This window comes from Cucumis melo, chromosome 12 (genome assembly GCF_025177605.1).
Source record: "Cucumis melo cultivar AY chromosome 12, USDA_Cmelo_AY_1.0, whole genome shotgun sequence".
Taxonomy (NCBI): domain Eukaryota; kingdom Viridiplantae; phylum Streptophyta; class Magnoliopsida; order Cucurbitales; family Cucurbitaceae; genus Cucumis; species Cucumis melo.
Genome location: NC_066868.1, coordinates 20,819,291 through 20,834,986, shown reverse-complemented (window position 1 = coordinate 20,834,986; position 15,696 = coordinate 20,819,291). Strand labels below are relative to the sequence as shown.

General features: G+C 33.7%; 1 protein-coding gene across 2 annotated transcripts; it reads left to right on the top strand.

Moving 5' to 3' along the window:
- The first annotated feature begins 327 nt into the window (after nucleotides 1-327).
- On the top strand, nucleotides 328-12,893 carry LOC103488579 (protein TORMOZ EMBRYO DEFECTIVE). Of its 2 annotated transcripts, none has more exons than XM_008447378.3 (14): nucleotides 328-857; nucleotides 1,244-1,426; nucleotides 3,480-3,626; nucleotides 5,030-5,244; nucleotides 5,577-5,856; nucleotides 6,255-6,389; nucleotides 6,666-6,784; nucleotides 7,442-7,598; nucleotides 8,479-8,725; nucleotides 8,814-8,890; nucleotides 9,781-9,900; nucleotides 10,958-11,088; nucleotides 11,162-11,336; nucleotides 12,112-12,893. In XM_008447378.3, the coding sequence occupies exons 1-14, from the start codon at nucleotides 561-563 to the stop codon at nucleotides 12,442-12,444; spliced, it is 2,616 nt and encodes an 871-aa protein (XP_008445600.1). In that variant the 5' UTR covers nucleotides 328-560; the 3' UTR covers nucleotides 12,445-12,893. The 2 variants fall into 2 exon arrangements, with proteins under 2 accessions (XP_008445600.1, XP_050936232.1); XM_051080275.1 differs by having other exon boundaries at nucleotides 711-857; nucleotides 1,241-1,426.
- Nucleotides 12,894-15,696: the final 2,803 nt, after the last annotated feature.

Genomic DNA, 15,696 nt, shown 5'->3' with positions numbered 1-15,696 from the left:
ATTCAGTTTTATTTATGCTTAGGTGGTTCAATTTCTATTCGATTTGACACAGATGAGCGATTTAGTTCGATTTTAGATAGGTTTTTTTTCTTTTTTGCATTTTTCAATCCGGTTTTAACTTTAAACCGAACTGTGAATCCTCTATTTTTCGCAATCTAAATTTTCTTTACGATTGATGGTGTTTAATGCTATCTTTAGTGATGTTTTTCATAATTTTATTTCTTACGTCTTATAAGACCATTTTGTACATAAACAATGTTTATACAAATAAAAATATAAACATATAAAAAAATATACATATATATAAACAAAAATTTAGGGCTTTCTTTTGTTTCTCACTTCGTTCGTCTCCTCTCCACTCTCCCGAAACAGAAACGCTTGCGGCTCCACCACCGGTCCTCCACGACGGCCGACGCGTCACGCCACGGCTCCACCTCCGTCTACGACTGCCTTCTTCTTTCTCTCCACGTCAAATCTGTCTCATCCTCCACAGTCCAACTTCACACCGTCTCCAACTTTCTCCTTCTTTCTTTCCAAAATCTGTCCCTCCGCAAACAACTATGGCGACACCCTTCAAGAACAACTACCGTTGTGTTCCATTCCTTCAACAATTCTACGAAGGCGGGGCTTTCGTAGTATCATCAGACGCTTCTTTCATCGCCTGTGCTTGTGGCGACTCGATAAAGATCGTCGATTCAGACACTGCAGCCATTCGGTCCACTGTAGAAGGTGGTGAGTCTGAGGTGTTCACAGCTCTGGCACTTAGTCCCAATGATAAATTGCTCTTCTCTGCGGGTCACAGTAGGCAGATTCGAGTCTGGGACCTTTCCACCTTGAAGTGTGTTAGGTCTTGGAAGGTAAGGGACGGATTGAAGTGTTTTTAATTTCATTGTTGAGGAAGTGTGTTTGTTCAGTTCTTGTACGGTTTAAGTAATGAGCTTTATAATGAACGAGTTGAGTTGGTAATTTGGTACTGGGGGAACCTCAATTTTCTGGAATTGATTATAAAGGCTGTAACTTTAGAATTACAACATTTAAGTGGCTCTTCAGAGTTGATGTCCGACTTATGGGAATATTTGAGAGAAGTATCGAAATAATGTGCTGTTTTTCGAAGCTGCATAAAGGGCTTTTTATAGTCTATGAATGTTTCGGTATAACTGATTGAACATATTGTTAGTAGCGAGTAGCTAACGCTTTTCACTTAATTATTTGTTTTCTTGTTTTCTCTTTTGGCTTTAAGTAGGGGCATGATGGTCCTGTCATGGGTATGGCATGCCATTTATCTGGGGGATTGTTAGCAACGGCTGGAGCTGATAGGAAAGTCCTTGTTTGGGATGTTGATGGTGGCTTCTGTACACATTACTTCACTGGTCACAAAGGGGTTGTTTCTAGCATACTATTCCATCCTGATCCTAACAAACAATTGGTGAGTATCAGAATGAATTTTTTTTTTTTATTTTGACTTTACGTTATTTGAATTTGAAGCACCGGAAACGCAATTCAATTAAATAATAATATTAATTAAATTATTAAAATGAGTAATTTGATAGGATAAATTCGATGAATGTATATAATTAGGATGCATTAATCAATAAAATAATTAATAAATTTTAATTAATCAACGATAAACTAATTATAGTTATTAAGAAATAAATTCATATTATATCATATATCAATCATAATGATCATTAACTAACTACAAATATAATTAATTAATTAATTAATTGATAGTTTTATAGCATCGGTTCTTTACTGTTTATTTAAAATAAGTATGGGTATATATAAACTGATTTATTAAATTAAAATAAAAAGTAAGCATATATTAAATTGTTTCAATCTATACATACAGACATACATATTAATTTATTAAATTGGAGTAGTTAAATGCATACACTATAATTTAAATTTTTATGTAATTTTATAAACCACAAATTTAACTTTCATGTAAATAATTTAAATTACTTAATTTTAATAATATATAAAATAAAAGAATAAAAAATGTATTAAAAGAGAAAAGAGAGTGGGCAAGAAGAAAATCCATCATTTTTTATGGGTATAGTTCATGGTCATAAATGATGCATGAGAATAACCTATTCCCATTCTTAAATTAAAAAATTTTGTATCAAACAAGGGCATGTTTGTCCCATACCCATTCCCATTCCGATTCTCTCAATCCAAACGACCCCTAAGTGGCTTGGCTCTTTCACTCCAATAATGTTTTTTGAGAATTGGTTCTCCAAGATGTTTAAGTACCTAACAATGGCATTAGAGTCGATTGTTGACGTTTTAGAGTGCAATCGACATATGGTTCTGACCGGGTGTGGTCGTGTGAAGTATCGCTAGAGTAGCCACCTGGAAGAACATGTTGCAAATATTAAGGGGCCGTTTGGATTGAGGGAATTAGGATGCGAATAACATTGCTGAGAATTAATGATGTCTGGGAATAATTAGTTTGGGAATAAAATTGTTGGGAATTAAGGATGTCTGTTTTTGGTTGTGCATGAGATTGATATTAAGAATGTACGGGAATAAATAACTAAAATATATAAATAAATAGCTAAAATATATAAATAACTAAAATATATAAATAAATAATAAATAATAAATAATAAATAATAAATAATAAATAATAAATAATAAATATCAAATAATAAATAATAAATAAATAAATAATCGATGAACAAACTAGGGGAAAAGTTCTTCCAAGATGTCCCGAGATGAAAAACAAAAGGACTTAGATTTTAAAACTCAGGGCAAAGTTTCCTCGAGATGCTCTGAAATTAAAAAACAAAAGGAAAATGTTTTGAAACTTTGCCCCGAGAAGCCCTAGAATGAAAACAGAAGGATTTAGATTTTAAAACTCCTAGATGAAAAACATAATGATTTCAATTTTGAAACTTGTTGCCCCAAGATCATCTCGAGTTTGAGGGAAGGAATCACAAAACTTTGCTTCTCGTCAGGATTTGAAATCCTCCTCTTGTGTTGAATAATGCACCCTGGGAAATATCTTTTCCAACGTAAAATAAATACCCATCAACCAAACTTGGGCTTTGTAATCCCATACCCATTCCCACCCTCTTTACCAACAAACCGAACAGTCCCTAAGGGAAATGCTGTCTCATGGTTATTCCTTTCTGGCGTTCAAAACTGGTTCCAAAGTTTATTGCATTTATACCTCAATTTTATCTCTCTTTGCTGCCATTTTCTTTTTCACATATAGGGCTCAACAGTTTGTTAAAAATCTTAAATTTTATAGTTATGAAATGACGGTATGGTAGTCTGTGTCCTCATAAAATTCTTCTATCTTTGAGAATGACATAAAAATGCTGTATATGTAGTATCATTTATGGGTATTGCCTTCAAATTGTTGGAGATCATCTTATCAAAAGATGACATAGTTATTGATTAAATGCCTCTTATTTTCAATTTTTTCTTGCTTGTATATTTTTCAATTACTGAGATTGGCCTTTGTATTTTAGCTTTTCTCTGGAAGTGAGGATGGGAGTGTCCGAGTTTGGGATCTTATGTCTAAGAAGTGCGTTGCTACACTTGGTCATGAGTCAACTGTTACTTCATTTGATATATCTGAAGATGGTTGGACCTTGCTGACCGCTGGAAGAGATAAGGCAAGGCTCAATTTCTTCTCTCTTCCCTCACTGTCCTTTTTTCAATTATTGTTTTCCAAATTTTTTTGCCTTCCTGGAGAGTACCATTTACCGTGCAGATCAGCCACATGTACATGTTTCTTATGGTGTTCTTTTTTCCCCTTTTCAAGTGTACTTTTTTTCTTTTTTATGTGTGGTTCATTTTTGTTATTCTTATTGGTTCTGCGACCAGTACTCACTAATTCTACTTTGTAACACCAATGCTACAGAAAATGAGAAGTAAACTGATTGGCTTAAAAGAATTCTGTAAATGTTCATTGAGTTGGCCTGCTACTAAGATTACCTGACTAACCAGATTTTTAATTCTGGAGAAGGTTTCATAGTTGAATATTGATATGCTAGTGTATGGTTGAACAGTTGTTATTTTTGATCAGCCAAACCTATGACTAGAAAGTTGAACATGCAAGCATAATTCTCTTTGAAAGACAATGAACAGCCGATGGGCAGACATAAATTAGAGCGTGCATTTACTATATTACTACTCAGGGAATGATGGACCTGGACCACCTAACTGTCCCTCGAGCAGACTCAACTTTATCCAGATTTCTAAAACAAGAGAATACCAGCTTTAAAGTATCGAATAAGAATTGCGATGTTGGTGTTCAATTGTAGGGTGACCCTCTCATGTATTTGATCATCTTAGTGCAGATTCTATTTGTTTTGGAGGAGGTGGTTTGAAGAAAACAAAATGCTTTTATTTTGATGAAAAAAAAACTTTTGTTGAGAAAAAAGTGAAAGAACACACGGACACAAAAACCAAGCTCACAAAAAGAAAGGTGGAGGGTTCCCTCTACATTTTATGGAGAAATTGTTCGGGCAATCTTGTGGTAAACTTGGACGAATAGAAGCAGTAGAATTTGAAAGCATTTTAGGTGGACAACCCATGTATTCCTATGTAATTATTTCTATAAAACCAACATTTCATTGATGAACGAAGAGTACATCACTTGAAGTTGGCCTCATGCTGTCGGGTGCCAATGAAAAAGGTGAAGTAGGTCAAACTATGGTAGCATGTCATGTTCTATGGGTTACAACTATGTACAGGAGGGGTCAGGGATTAGTTGGTTGTCTTGTAAGATTGATTGATATACATGAAAGATGGTCATGGTCTAGACATTAATATAGAAAATTATGAACAATGAGTGCGAAAAGGAGGATTATACTTGTCAGTTTAGGCTATGGTTAATTTAATAGTTATTCACTGGGAATTTATGAATTGCTAATTTGGAACTTTTCTGAGATGATTGCTTACTGAGTGGTAATTATTTTCTGCTTACTGAGTGGTAATTATTTTCTAACATATTGGTTGTTGACTTGCCAAATTCCTGGAAATGAGCTGACAAACAATTACATAGTGATTTCAGGTTGTGCATGTGTGGAATCTGCATAATTATACCTGCAAGAAGACTGTACTAACATATGAAGTCCTTGAAGCTGTTCTTGTGATTCATTCTAGTTCAGATTTTGCTTCATGTGTTGGTTCTTTCAGTAAAAAAAGAGAGGAAACTACCGCGTCCTCAGAAATTTACTTTATCACAGTTGGGGAACGTGGGGTTGTTCGTTTATGGAGTTCCGAGAGGTATAGTTCTAATACCATATTATTTGTTCTTCCATGCATTGGTTGCTTGTTTGTTATTTCATTTTATTACCATATGTATGAAGAAACAGTTGTAATGACAAGAGATGCACAAGTTGGGGAGTAATAAATGATCACTCCTGATCATATATCTTAATACAATAGATAAATCAGAAAGAATAATGGTGAATTGTGTGTTTACTGCTTACGTTGTTTTGTTTTTGCCTATTGCATGCCACATGATATTGTCTAGTATGCGTGTGTGTCGTAAATCTTTATTGATACATTGTCCCCCTGTATTATGAATGTTTTTACATCGTAAACTACATTTTCAGTGCAGTTTGCTTGTTTGAGCAAAAGTCCTCCGATGTTTCTACCAAGATGGATGAAGGGAATAGGGGGTTCACTGCTGCTGTTCTGTTACCTTCAAATCGAGGTTTGCTTTGTGTGACGGCTGATCAGCAGTTCATTTTCTATTCTCCATTGGAAACTTTGAAAGACGATATGAGTTTGATCATCAGCAAAAGGCTGATAGGTTATAACGAAGAGATTGTGGACATGAAGTTCTTAGGTGATGATGAACAATTTCTTGCTGTTGCTACCAATGTTGAACATGTAAATTGCTCTTCCTTCATAATCTATACTGTTTTCTACCTTATTGATCTCTGAGAATCTAAAATTTTAAGATGTTTTGGAGGTGCCCAACTGAGCAAAGGGTGCACTCAACATTTATATGACGGTTTGTGTGGTACTAGGTGAGGTATCTTTTACGGGTGCTCACCTGATGACTAATCTATGGACAAATATCCGGCACTAGGCTTGTACATGATGGATTTTCCCATTCTATTGGATGACCGGACTTTTTCTATAGCTGTCTGCAGCTACCCATTTTATGAATAACCTGTCCTGGCTATCATTACATCTAGACATTGGACTACTTGTTCTCTTTGTTTAAATTGATATTCTATGTGGACATCTTGATAATTAAATGTATTAAATTTGGATGTTTACAGATCAGAGTTTACGATATTGCTTCCATGTCATGCTCATACATATTGGCTGGTCATACGGATATAGTTCTTTGTCTTGACTCCTGTGTATCAAGCTCTGGAAGCACGCTTGTTGTAACTGGAAGTAAAGACAACAATGTAAGTCATCCATTCTCTCCCTTCCTCTCTCTGACAAAGTTGATCTTTTTATCCTTTTTCTTTTCTCATGTGAGAGATAAAAAAACCTTTTCAGACAAAGTTGCTTTTTGATAAGAAATCTGTTTCTTATATATAAAAAAAAATTATTTTCTCTTCATGTAATCCGATGAGCATGATATGTTGGCACATTATATTAGCTGGTCAGATACTTTCTATTTTATGGTTGATAACTTAACAAAATGTCTACATCCATCTCATATACGTCTTTCTGTATAGGTTAGATTGTGGGACGTAGAAAGCAAAACATGTATTGGTGTTGGCATAGGTCACATGGGAGCAGTTGGAGCTGTTGCATTTTCAAAGAAGCGACGGGACTTCTTTGTTAGTGGCAGTAGGTAGGAGGGTTTGATTTTATATTCATACCATTTTCATCTACATTTGTGTTTTGTATGTGGAGGTATTGACTAGCAATTTCTAATCAACGATAGATCACTTAACGTTCAGATTTCTCTTACGAATGACATGATGATTGATTCATTGGTTTGCCATATCCATGCACTTTTTTGTACCCCTAAGGGGTGGATAATTACTTTGTCATGGTTTGTCTTTAATCCCTAGAACACGATAAACCTTGATTATTGACAATCTTATTATTCGAATCTAAGTCCTTGATTGAGGACTCTCAGGTCCTGTGCTTCTGTTTAGAGCCACATGATTCTAATTTTTGATCAAGTTGATAAAAGTCTTGTGGCCCATATTTTTAGAATCTGTCCTAGGCATCTGTTTTGTGTACTTTTATTTATTTTTTAGTTAGTAACTTGATTCTTGACACACAAATAAGATGAACCTATGTGTAGAAGAAATGATTTTCATGTTTTCTGCTTTATATTTAACTACTTTTTTGTTATTTGGTCCAATATGGTACTTTAGTTTTGCCATCAATGTTATGGCTATCTTTTTCACGTAGTGCTGTATAAAGTGCATATACCCATTTTTTGTGTGTTATGTTGTTTCTTTAGTGTCATATTAATTTATATCATTGTCTTGTTTAGTGATCGTACTCTTAAGGTGTGGAGTTTTGATGGTCTTGCTGAGGATGCAAACAAGCCCGTTAATTTGAAAGCTAAAGCCATTGTAGCTGCCCATGACAAGGATATCAATTCCATAGCAGTTGCACCAAATGACAGTTTAGTTTGTAGTGGTTCTCAGGTTAGTAATTTGTAATTAATATTTTGGCCCACTTCCAAATAAATTTCCTGCTTCTAGCCGGGTTAAAAACGCAACATTGCCTGACATTTGCCTTTCTTTTTAACTAACAGAAGGCCCAACAATGTAAAAGTGATCCCTGATATTTTATTTTCCCTCTCTTTATTGATTTTCTTATGTATAAATAACTATAGTTATATTAGACAGGATTCTTGTAATTTTGTGATCTGAGTACCCGTTTTCTTGGTCTTCATGGTTTTGATATATTTCTGCAAACTTAAGCATACAAGACTTTTGTCCTCAACTAAAAGATGAGGTGATCTTATTCCTATGTTGTGGAACTCATAAAAACTCCGATATGTCAATCCTGTTTTATATATCTATGCTAAACTGTATGGTCTCTAATTTGGAGTTTTCGTTTGCGGACAATTTTTGGCATCAATAATTGTCTATTCCTGATTAACATCTTTAAGACAAGATGTAAAGCATTTTTAATTCACAGAAAGCTGGCTATGCTCTCAGTGAAGAATGGGACGAATACTTAATTTTGCAATACCATTATCGAGAACTGAATTATTATGCTAAAAATAGCTCTCTAAAATTTAATTCTGACTTATAACTACTAATAACAAAGTGTAGCTCCTTTCGGTGGTTTGATGATAAGCCTACGTTTTGGGTACTCGAATGTGCAATAAGCTATTAACTTTCACCAAGTTCCTCCGAAATCAAGTAATGACAACTTCTTATAAAACAAATAGGCTCTTTTAACCCAGAGTGGGCCTGTGTTCTAAATATTATCTCGTCAATTTTTCTATTGTCTTGTCACTTTCTTTTGATGGATTCTGACTTATTTGTTGTTCATCTTTGGATTCTTCATTGTTAGGACCGAACGGCTTGTGTTTGGAGGCTTCCTGATCTGGTATCTGTAGTTGTACTTAGAGGACATAAAAGGGGGATTTGGTCTGTAGAGTTTTCTCCAGTTGACCAATGTGTAGTCACTGCTTCTGGTGATAAAACTATTAAGATATGGGCAATATCAGATGGTTCCTGCTTGAAAACATTTGAAGGTCATATGTCAAGCGTGTTGAGGGCTTCTTTTCTTACCCGTGGTACCCAACTTGTATCTTGCGGTATTGATCTTCCCCACTGTTGAGTTTTTGGCAGTTATCACAAGTCTACTAAGTTGGATATGACACAACCAAGTAATCGTCTTTTCAGGTGCTGATGGATCAGTCATGCTATTTACAGTAAAAACAGAGGAGCGGATTGCTGTCTATGATCAGCATGAAGACAAGGCGAGCACAATTGACTATTATTATTATTTTTTTACTATTGCTACTATTTCTTTTGTTCTTATTGTGATCAGTTATGCTTTCCAGTGCCTGCTCCAGCAGGCACTGAGTGGGTGATAGATAGTTCAATTAACCTTTGGAGGCTAGGTTTTTCTCTTAATCTAAATTGAGTCACTTGATGGGAGTGGGAGGTTTTAAACTGGAAACAGGATGTCTCATTTTCTAGGTTGGAGGCTATTGTCTTTATGTTATTGAATATTTGTCATTGTATGTTGACATGTTGCTAGTTTCCGGTGGGCTGGATTCTGCTAGACCCCCAACTCTATTTACCTATAACAAAAGGAAAAAGGATAATAATATGGAAAAGGGGAAGGCTACATGTGGAAGCGGGGAGGAAAGCAAGGAGACTGGGGACCACGAGTTAGTTAGTAGTGGGAATTAAAAGGAGGAGCGGGGAGCAGAAGGGGGGTACGTACTTTTTGTCGTGAAAAAGTTGGGTTGCTTCCTCCGTGGGAGGATAGGAAGGCAGAAGGAACTCCAGGTTACCGTTGCAGCGTCGCCTGGGCTTTTGGGTTATATATTTTGTTCTTGTGTTACTTTCTTTTGTGCAAGTTTTCATAGGGAGTCCTTGTGTGTGACTTGTTGTTTGTTGTGTGTTTTTTTGGTTGTTGAATGATCGTGTGTTGTTAGTTAAGTTGTCACTACTCTATTTTGGCAAAGAAATCGAAATAGTAAAGGAGTACCAGTTGGTGCTCTAACAGATTCCTTGTCAGTCTTCTATGTTTCTGTTTTCAGCCAATGAATGAAAACAACGTAGTTTCAATGTAATTTCACTATTCTAAAAAAAAATAAGGCGAACAAAGTTTTGTCATTGACAACATTTTAGCGTGTAGGTATGGGCATTGGCTGTGGGAAAGAAGACAGAAATGCTTGCTACAGGTGGAAGTGATGGTGCTGTCAATCTCTGGTATGATTCTACGGCACTTGATAAGGAGGAAGCTTTGCGCAAAGAGGTTAGATGGATATATTATTATCTTTTAAGTTCTGTATTTTTTTTTATGATATTTCATGGATGTTGAACTAATAGAAATTAACGATTTATGATGGTTTGATCTTGGACAAATGGACAGTTTTTGCAAATCTATGGTGCTATGTAGATATTTTAATTTTAATCTATCTTTTTTTAAAAAGGATCTAATTTTATTTTCTAAAAGACAGAAGAAGTCATATCTCGGATATTTGATTTTATTTTTGAACTTTTTAATATAATTTTTATATTATTTTTTAAAAATATGTTTGATAACTGTGAAATTTAATAAAAAAAGGCCATAAAAAGGGCTGCTGGTCATTGTTTTGTCTTCAAACGACTTCTTCTTCAAGGTTTCTCCTATTTGTCAGCTGCTCAGTATTTTTCAACATGGTCAGTTGTTTTAACGGCTTCTTCCTCTGACTTATTCCACTTGCCCCCATTTTATTCTTGTTGGTCTGCGGGTAAGGTTTTTCCACTTTCTCACTGTTTTACATCTTTGGTCCGTTGGTAGGTTATTTATTTGTCTATTTTTTCCTTCATTCTTTTAAAGTTTGTTACTTGGATAAAACCTTTTCTATCAATTTAATCAATATACTTATAAATGCATAATTATTTTGAATGATAAAACTACTGAAAATATTTATAAACTAGAAAATTGTCATTGTCTACTAGTGATAAATAGTAATAGTCTAATAGATGTCTATCAATGTCTATCCATTGTTTTTTTTTTTATATCCATGAGAGTTCGAGCTAGCTTACGTGCACCTTAACTAATTTCACATGATAATTCGAAAGAGAACAGCTAATTACGAAACAGTTTCCAATTGTTGTGAAATAGCATGATCGGATAATTACAAAAGAATTGGACCGCCAAGAAGCTAAAATTTGAATTTAATATATGCAGATAAGGGGTTAAAAGACTGATTATTCATTGTTAAATACATTTTATTATTGAGAAGTAAGCCTTGGACTTGCACAGTAGAGCTTTGAAGTCCTTATTATGTGTGCGTTAGTTGACATGTGTTCAATGATTCATGCAGGAAGAAGGTGTTCTGAAAGGTCAGGAACTGGAAAATGCTGTTTCTGACGCTGACTACACCAAAGCTATTCAAATTGCCTTTGAACTCCGTAGGCCACATAGGCTCTATGTATTATTTTCTGAACTTTGCAGGTTAGCAGTATTTTTCGTTTTGTTTTCTGTGTGTACCTCATTGGGTATATACTTAAATTTGTTCTCTCCACAGCAAGAATGATTCTGAGAATCATGTTGGAAAGTCCCTCGGTGCTCTTGGAAAGGAGGAGTTTCGTTTATTATTTGAATATCTTAGAGAATGGAATACAAAGCCTAAACTTTGCCACGTTGCACAATTTGTGCTTTTCAAAGCTTTCAGCATCCTTCCTCCAACAGAGATCTCTGAGGTGTGTCTTCTATCTTTTCAAGTTTGGTATGGAAGACATCTACATTTCTGAGTACATGATTCATCCGTAGTGTTTTGTTTTTATAAAAAGGAAACAAAACTTTGCATTGATAAAATGAAAAGAGACATACTTAAAAGAAAAGTACAAGCAAGCAGAACTAAATTAATTCTCCTTTTATTTGTTGTGGTTCCCTTTTAGAATGAAATATGTGTAATTTAAAAGATAAAAAGATTAATAGTTTTTTTTTTAGTTTTTTTCTTACGGACTTCGATATATATTTTATTTATTTATTATTTTCCTGAAAATAGATTGGAAACGGAAACAAACAAAAAAGGTGTTGATAAATAAGCAAGGGGATTTTAAGAAACGAACCAAAAATAAAAATTATATCAACTGGCCTTCAGTGTATGGAAATGAGTTTGAAAGGGAATGCAATCAAGTTCTGTTGTAAGAAGCAATCAAGTTCAGTTGTAAGAATTATAAGTGTGTTAGGAAGTAGTTTCTAATGGGTTCACAGGAATGTCGAGCCTTGTGATGCTAAGCTCACTATGTGTATCTGTGAAAATCCTGGGGGACTTAAACTTGAGGGATTTGCATTTTATTTATTTTTTAAATATCTTTAACTTTTTGTGATTGGAATGAACACCGAAAGGATTGGTCGTCTATCATTCAAGATCTTGTGTCTGATTTGAATGTAGATCAGTAGATGTTAACTATCTATTTCATGTTTGATGAATACTCATCATATATATATATATATATACAACTTTTTCAGATCAAAGGTATCGGGGAATTACTTGAAGGTCTAATCCCATATTCCCAGAGGCATTTTAGCCGGATAGACAGACTTGTAAGAAGCTCATTTTTGTTGGACTACACACTGACTGGAATGTCAGTCATTCAACCAGAGAATGATGCTAATGACAAGTCCCCATTTGACATCGATATGAAGACTAAAACAACAGATATAAAGCTTTTGAACGAACATAGTGAACCAGAAGATAAAGCTCTCTCTAAGAAACGTAAATCCAGATCGAAAACTAGCTCAAAAAAGAAAGCCAAGGGTGTGGCCTACACTGAAGTTGCAGCTGTACCTTTAGTGTCGTAAAACAAGTAAGACGCCTAATTCATTGCCATTAATTGCCTCGAATATGAGGTATTTGCTCGGTTTCTCTATGCATTATTTTGCTCACACTATCAGTAGTGGTGCCAAGAAGTCCTGAGAAGCTGAATCTGTATGAAAGAAATAACCAATCAGCAAACGACATCGTCCTATTTTCCAAATCTTTACTTCAGCAGATTGGCCCTACAACATCGGCCTCAATTTTGGTAACAAAATTTTGCTAATTAATTAATTGTAAGCTTGTGAAAAATCGTCACAAGCATTGGTATGGTTGAAACTTGAGTTATTTTTGTTCATACATGTTAATGTGAAATGTCATGGTACAATTGAGAAAATGGTTGCGTGTAGAATATTAGTTTGGATGTAATCATAACATCATATGACCAGCCCCATACTGAAGAAAGAAAATCAAAAATCATTTTTATTTTATTTTATTATTTTGTATTTATCTCTCTAATTTGGCTTCGGTTTACTTTAATCAGTTTTGAATTGTATACTTATAAAGCTGTTTCTTTGTCCATTGCTGGGTGTTTTCTCCTCTGGTAAGTCATCCTTCTCCTTGGTCATGCATTAGCCTTCAAGATTTATTTTTTGATTTTGCCTGAACTCACATGGCTTCTATCATTTTGATTTTGTTTTATGCATCTTCTGTTCCATCACTTGCCTTCTTCCACGTCCCTAATCTAAATTTTAATATTTCATCTCCTAAACCATTGTAATTATCTAGTTATTAATTGTGTAATATTGATTCATCTATTAATAGTAATAGTAAAAGTTCAAGGTTACTGTATATGATCGTCAAGTTCAACAAATAACCTAAAAGTCTATAATACATAGATAATATTGTATGTCTTATCTTGGTGGTGCTATGAATATATTTTAGTTTGTAATGGTTTCAAATGTTTTTGATTCAAACTTTTCATGTGAAAATATGAGAGTGAAGTATCTTATACGAAGAATTTTTATAAGATCAGATCGCAAAATAATTAATCTCTTCTTTTTGTAAATTAATAAATTGATGAGATTAACATTGTTTCACAACATGATCATGAGTTACTGGATTTTAACTAATTTTTATAAGATCAGATTGCAAGATAATTAATCTCTTCTTTTTGTAAATTAATAAATTGATGAGGTTAACATTGTTTCACAACATGATCATGAGTTACTGGATTTTAACTAATTTTTATAAGATCAGATTGCAAGATAATTAATCTCTTCTTTTTGTAAATTAATAAATTGATGAGATTAACATTGTTTCACAACATGATCATGAGTTACTGGATTTTAACTAATTTTTATAAGATCAGATTGCAAAATAATTAATCTCTTCTTTTTGTAAATTAATAAATTGATGAGATTAACATTGTTTCACAACATGTTCATGAGTTACTGGATTTTAACTTTGAGTTACTGACTCTTTGTGAAGCTCATTTTTTGATTTGCATGGGTGATGACTTGAGTTGCCCACTTAACACGCCTAACATTTTGAAAACCAAAGAATTTGGGTTATTTGATGAGTAGTTCGTTTAATTGCTCACTCTAGGACTTAAATATGAGAATTATTCAATTACACTACTCTTAATCTTTCTTGAGTGGAGGCAACAAATAGAGATAAAAAGTTAACCGATTAATAGACTACTTCTATCATGCAACAAAACTAAGCCGAGAAGGTACTATTATTATCAGTATGTTATCTTTCTCTCTTGAGCTCAATTAATTCTCCTGTGATGTTGTAATTCAATTCCCACCATTCCGAATCAAAACCCGAATCAGATATCATTTACTAAATGGGCAAAATATTAAAAGCATTAAACATTCAATTTCGATATTGTTAAAAGGAAAAATTTGGACGCTGGCCGATAATAGTTGTCGAAAAAACAGTAAACGAAAGTTGATCTGCCGATAAAAAGTAGTAGCAAAAAAAAAAAAAAAAAAAACGATGACGAGTGGTTTGTTGGCAATGGTTAATGGTGGTCAATAGATGTTGTGCAGCAATTGCCAGAAAACGGTCATTCGAAGTTTGCCGATTACAATTGTCGAAAAGCGATTGTTTGAGGCTGGTCAAAAGCGGTTTTGGGAAAAACGGTAGACAAAAATTGACTGTCAACAATCGCGTAAAGAACGATGGTTGGAGGTTCATTAATGACGATTGTTGGAGATGGTAGTCGAATGTTGGATGACAACTGTTGACGGAAACAATTGTTGAAGGTTGGTTGGTGAGGATAGCCAAATGTGTAGCTAGAGTGTTTCATATAAGTTAGAGAGATTAACCATTAAACACTCAAAATTTATTTTTGTAAAAGTTGGTTTTAAGTGTTTATCTTTTTTTTTTTTTAATCTATTTTAGGTGGATGCAAACACGCATGATTTTTTTCTTCAAAATAATTTATTTTTTTAATTTAATCACTTAAAAATGTAATTTGAACACACCTTAAATTGTTACAAACCGAAATTCTAGGATACAATTGTTCATTTCATGAAAGTTTAGAGACAAAAAAGTGGTTTTTAACCTAAAAACTAAAGAGAATGTAAAATATTATCCTACTATTTTAAATGGAGATTCAACCAAGTGCATCAAAATAAAATCTAATATTTTGTAATCTAAGAGGAAAAAAAAACCAAGGTCATGTTTTACCGATATGAAATAAAAATTAGTGTAATTATAATGGAATTCGATTGATTAGTCAATTGTAATGGGACGTAATTACTTATATAATTGAATTTCTTTTGATCATGTTTACTTAAAATTGCAGATTTCGTCACATTTATCGTTATCATAACCTCTAACAATGGTAATAGTAACTGTAAAAGTGTCAAAATTTACAATTTCTTCTTTGGAGCAATAACAATAATGATAAGTTGGATAACCATAACCATAAAGGTAATGATAACAATAACGATAAGACACAACATAATTTTCAAATATAATTATATTCGACATCTTTTATTTGTCAATTAGTTTGCACTTTTTTAAATTACATATGCGGATGTGAGTCCCATGTGTTAGTATAAATGCATAATATAAGTAAACAATACAAAAACTAATCAAATGAGACTTGTTTATCATATTACATTAATTTACTTAGTTTGTTACACTTACATACTTAGTTGATATGTTGGGGCTTAAAGTGCTTTTTTCACACTTTTTTAAGTTTTGGTAGGTTGTGAGTTACAACTTGCACTAAAGCATTATTTGATCGTTTTGAAAGCTTAGACACGTTTTAAACAGTTTTT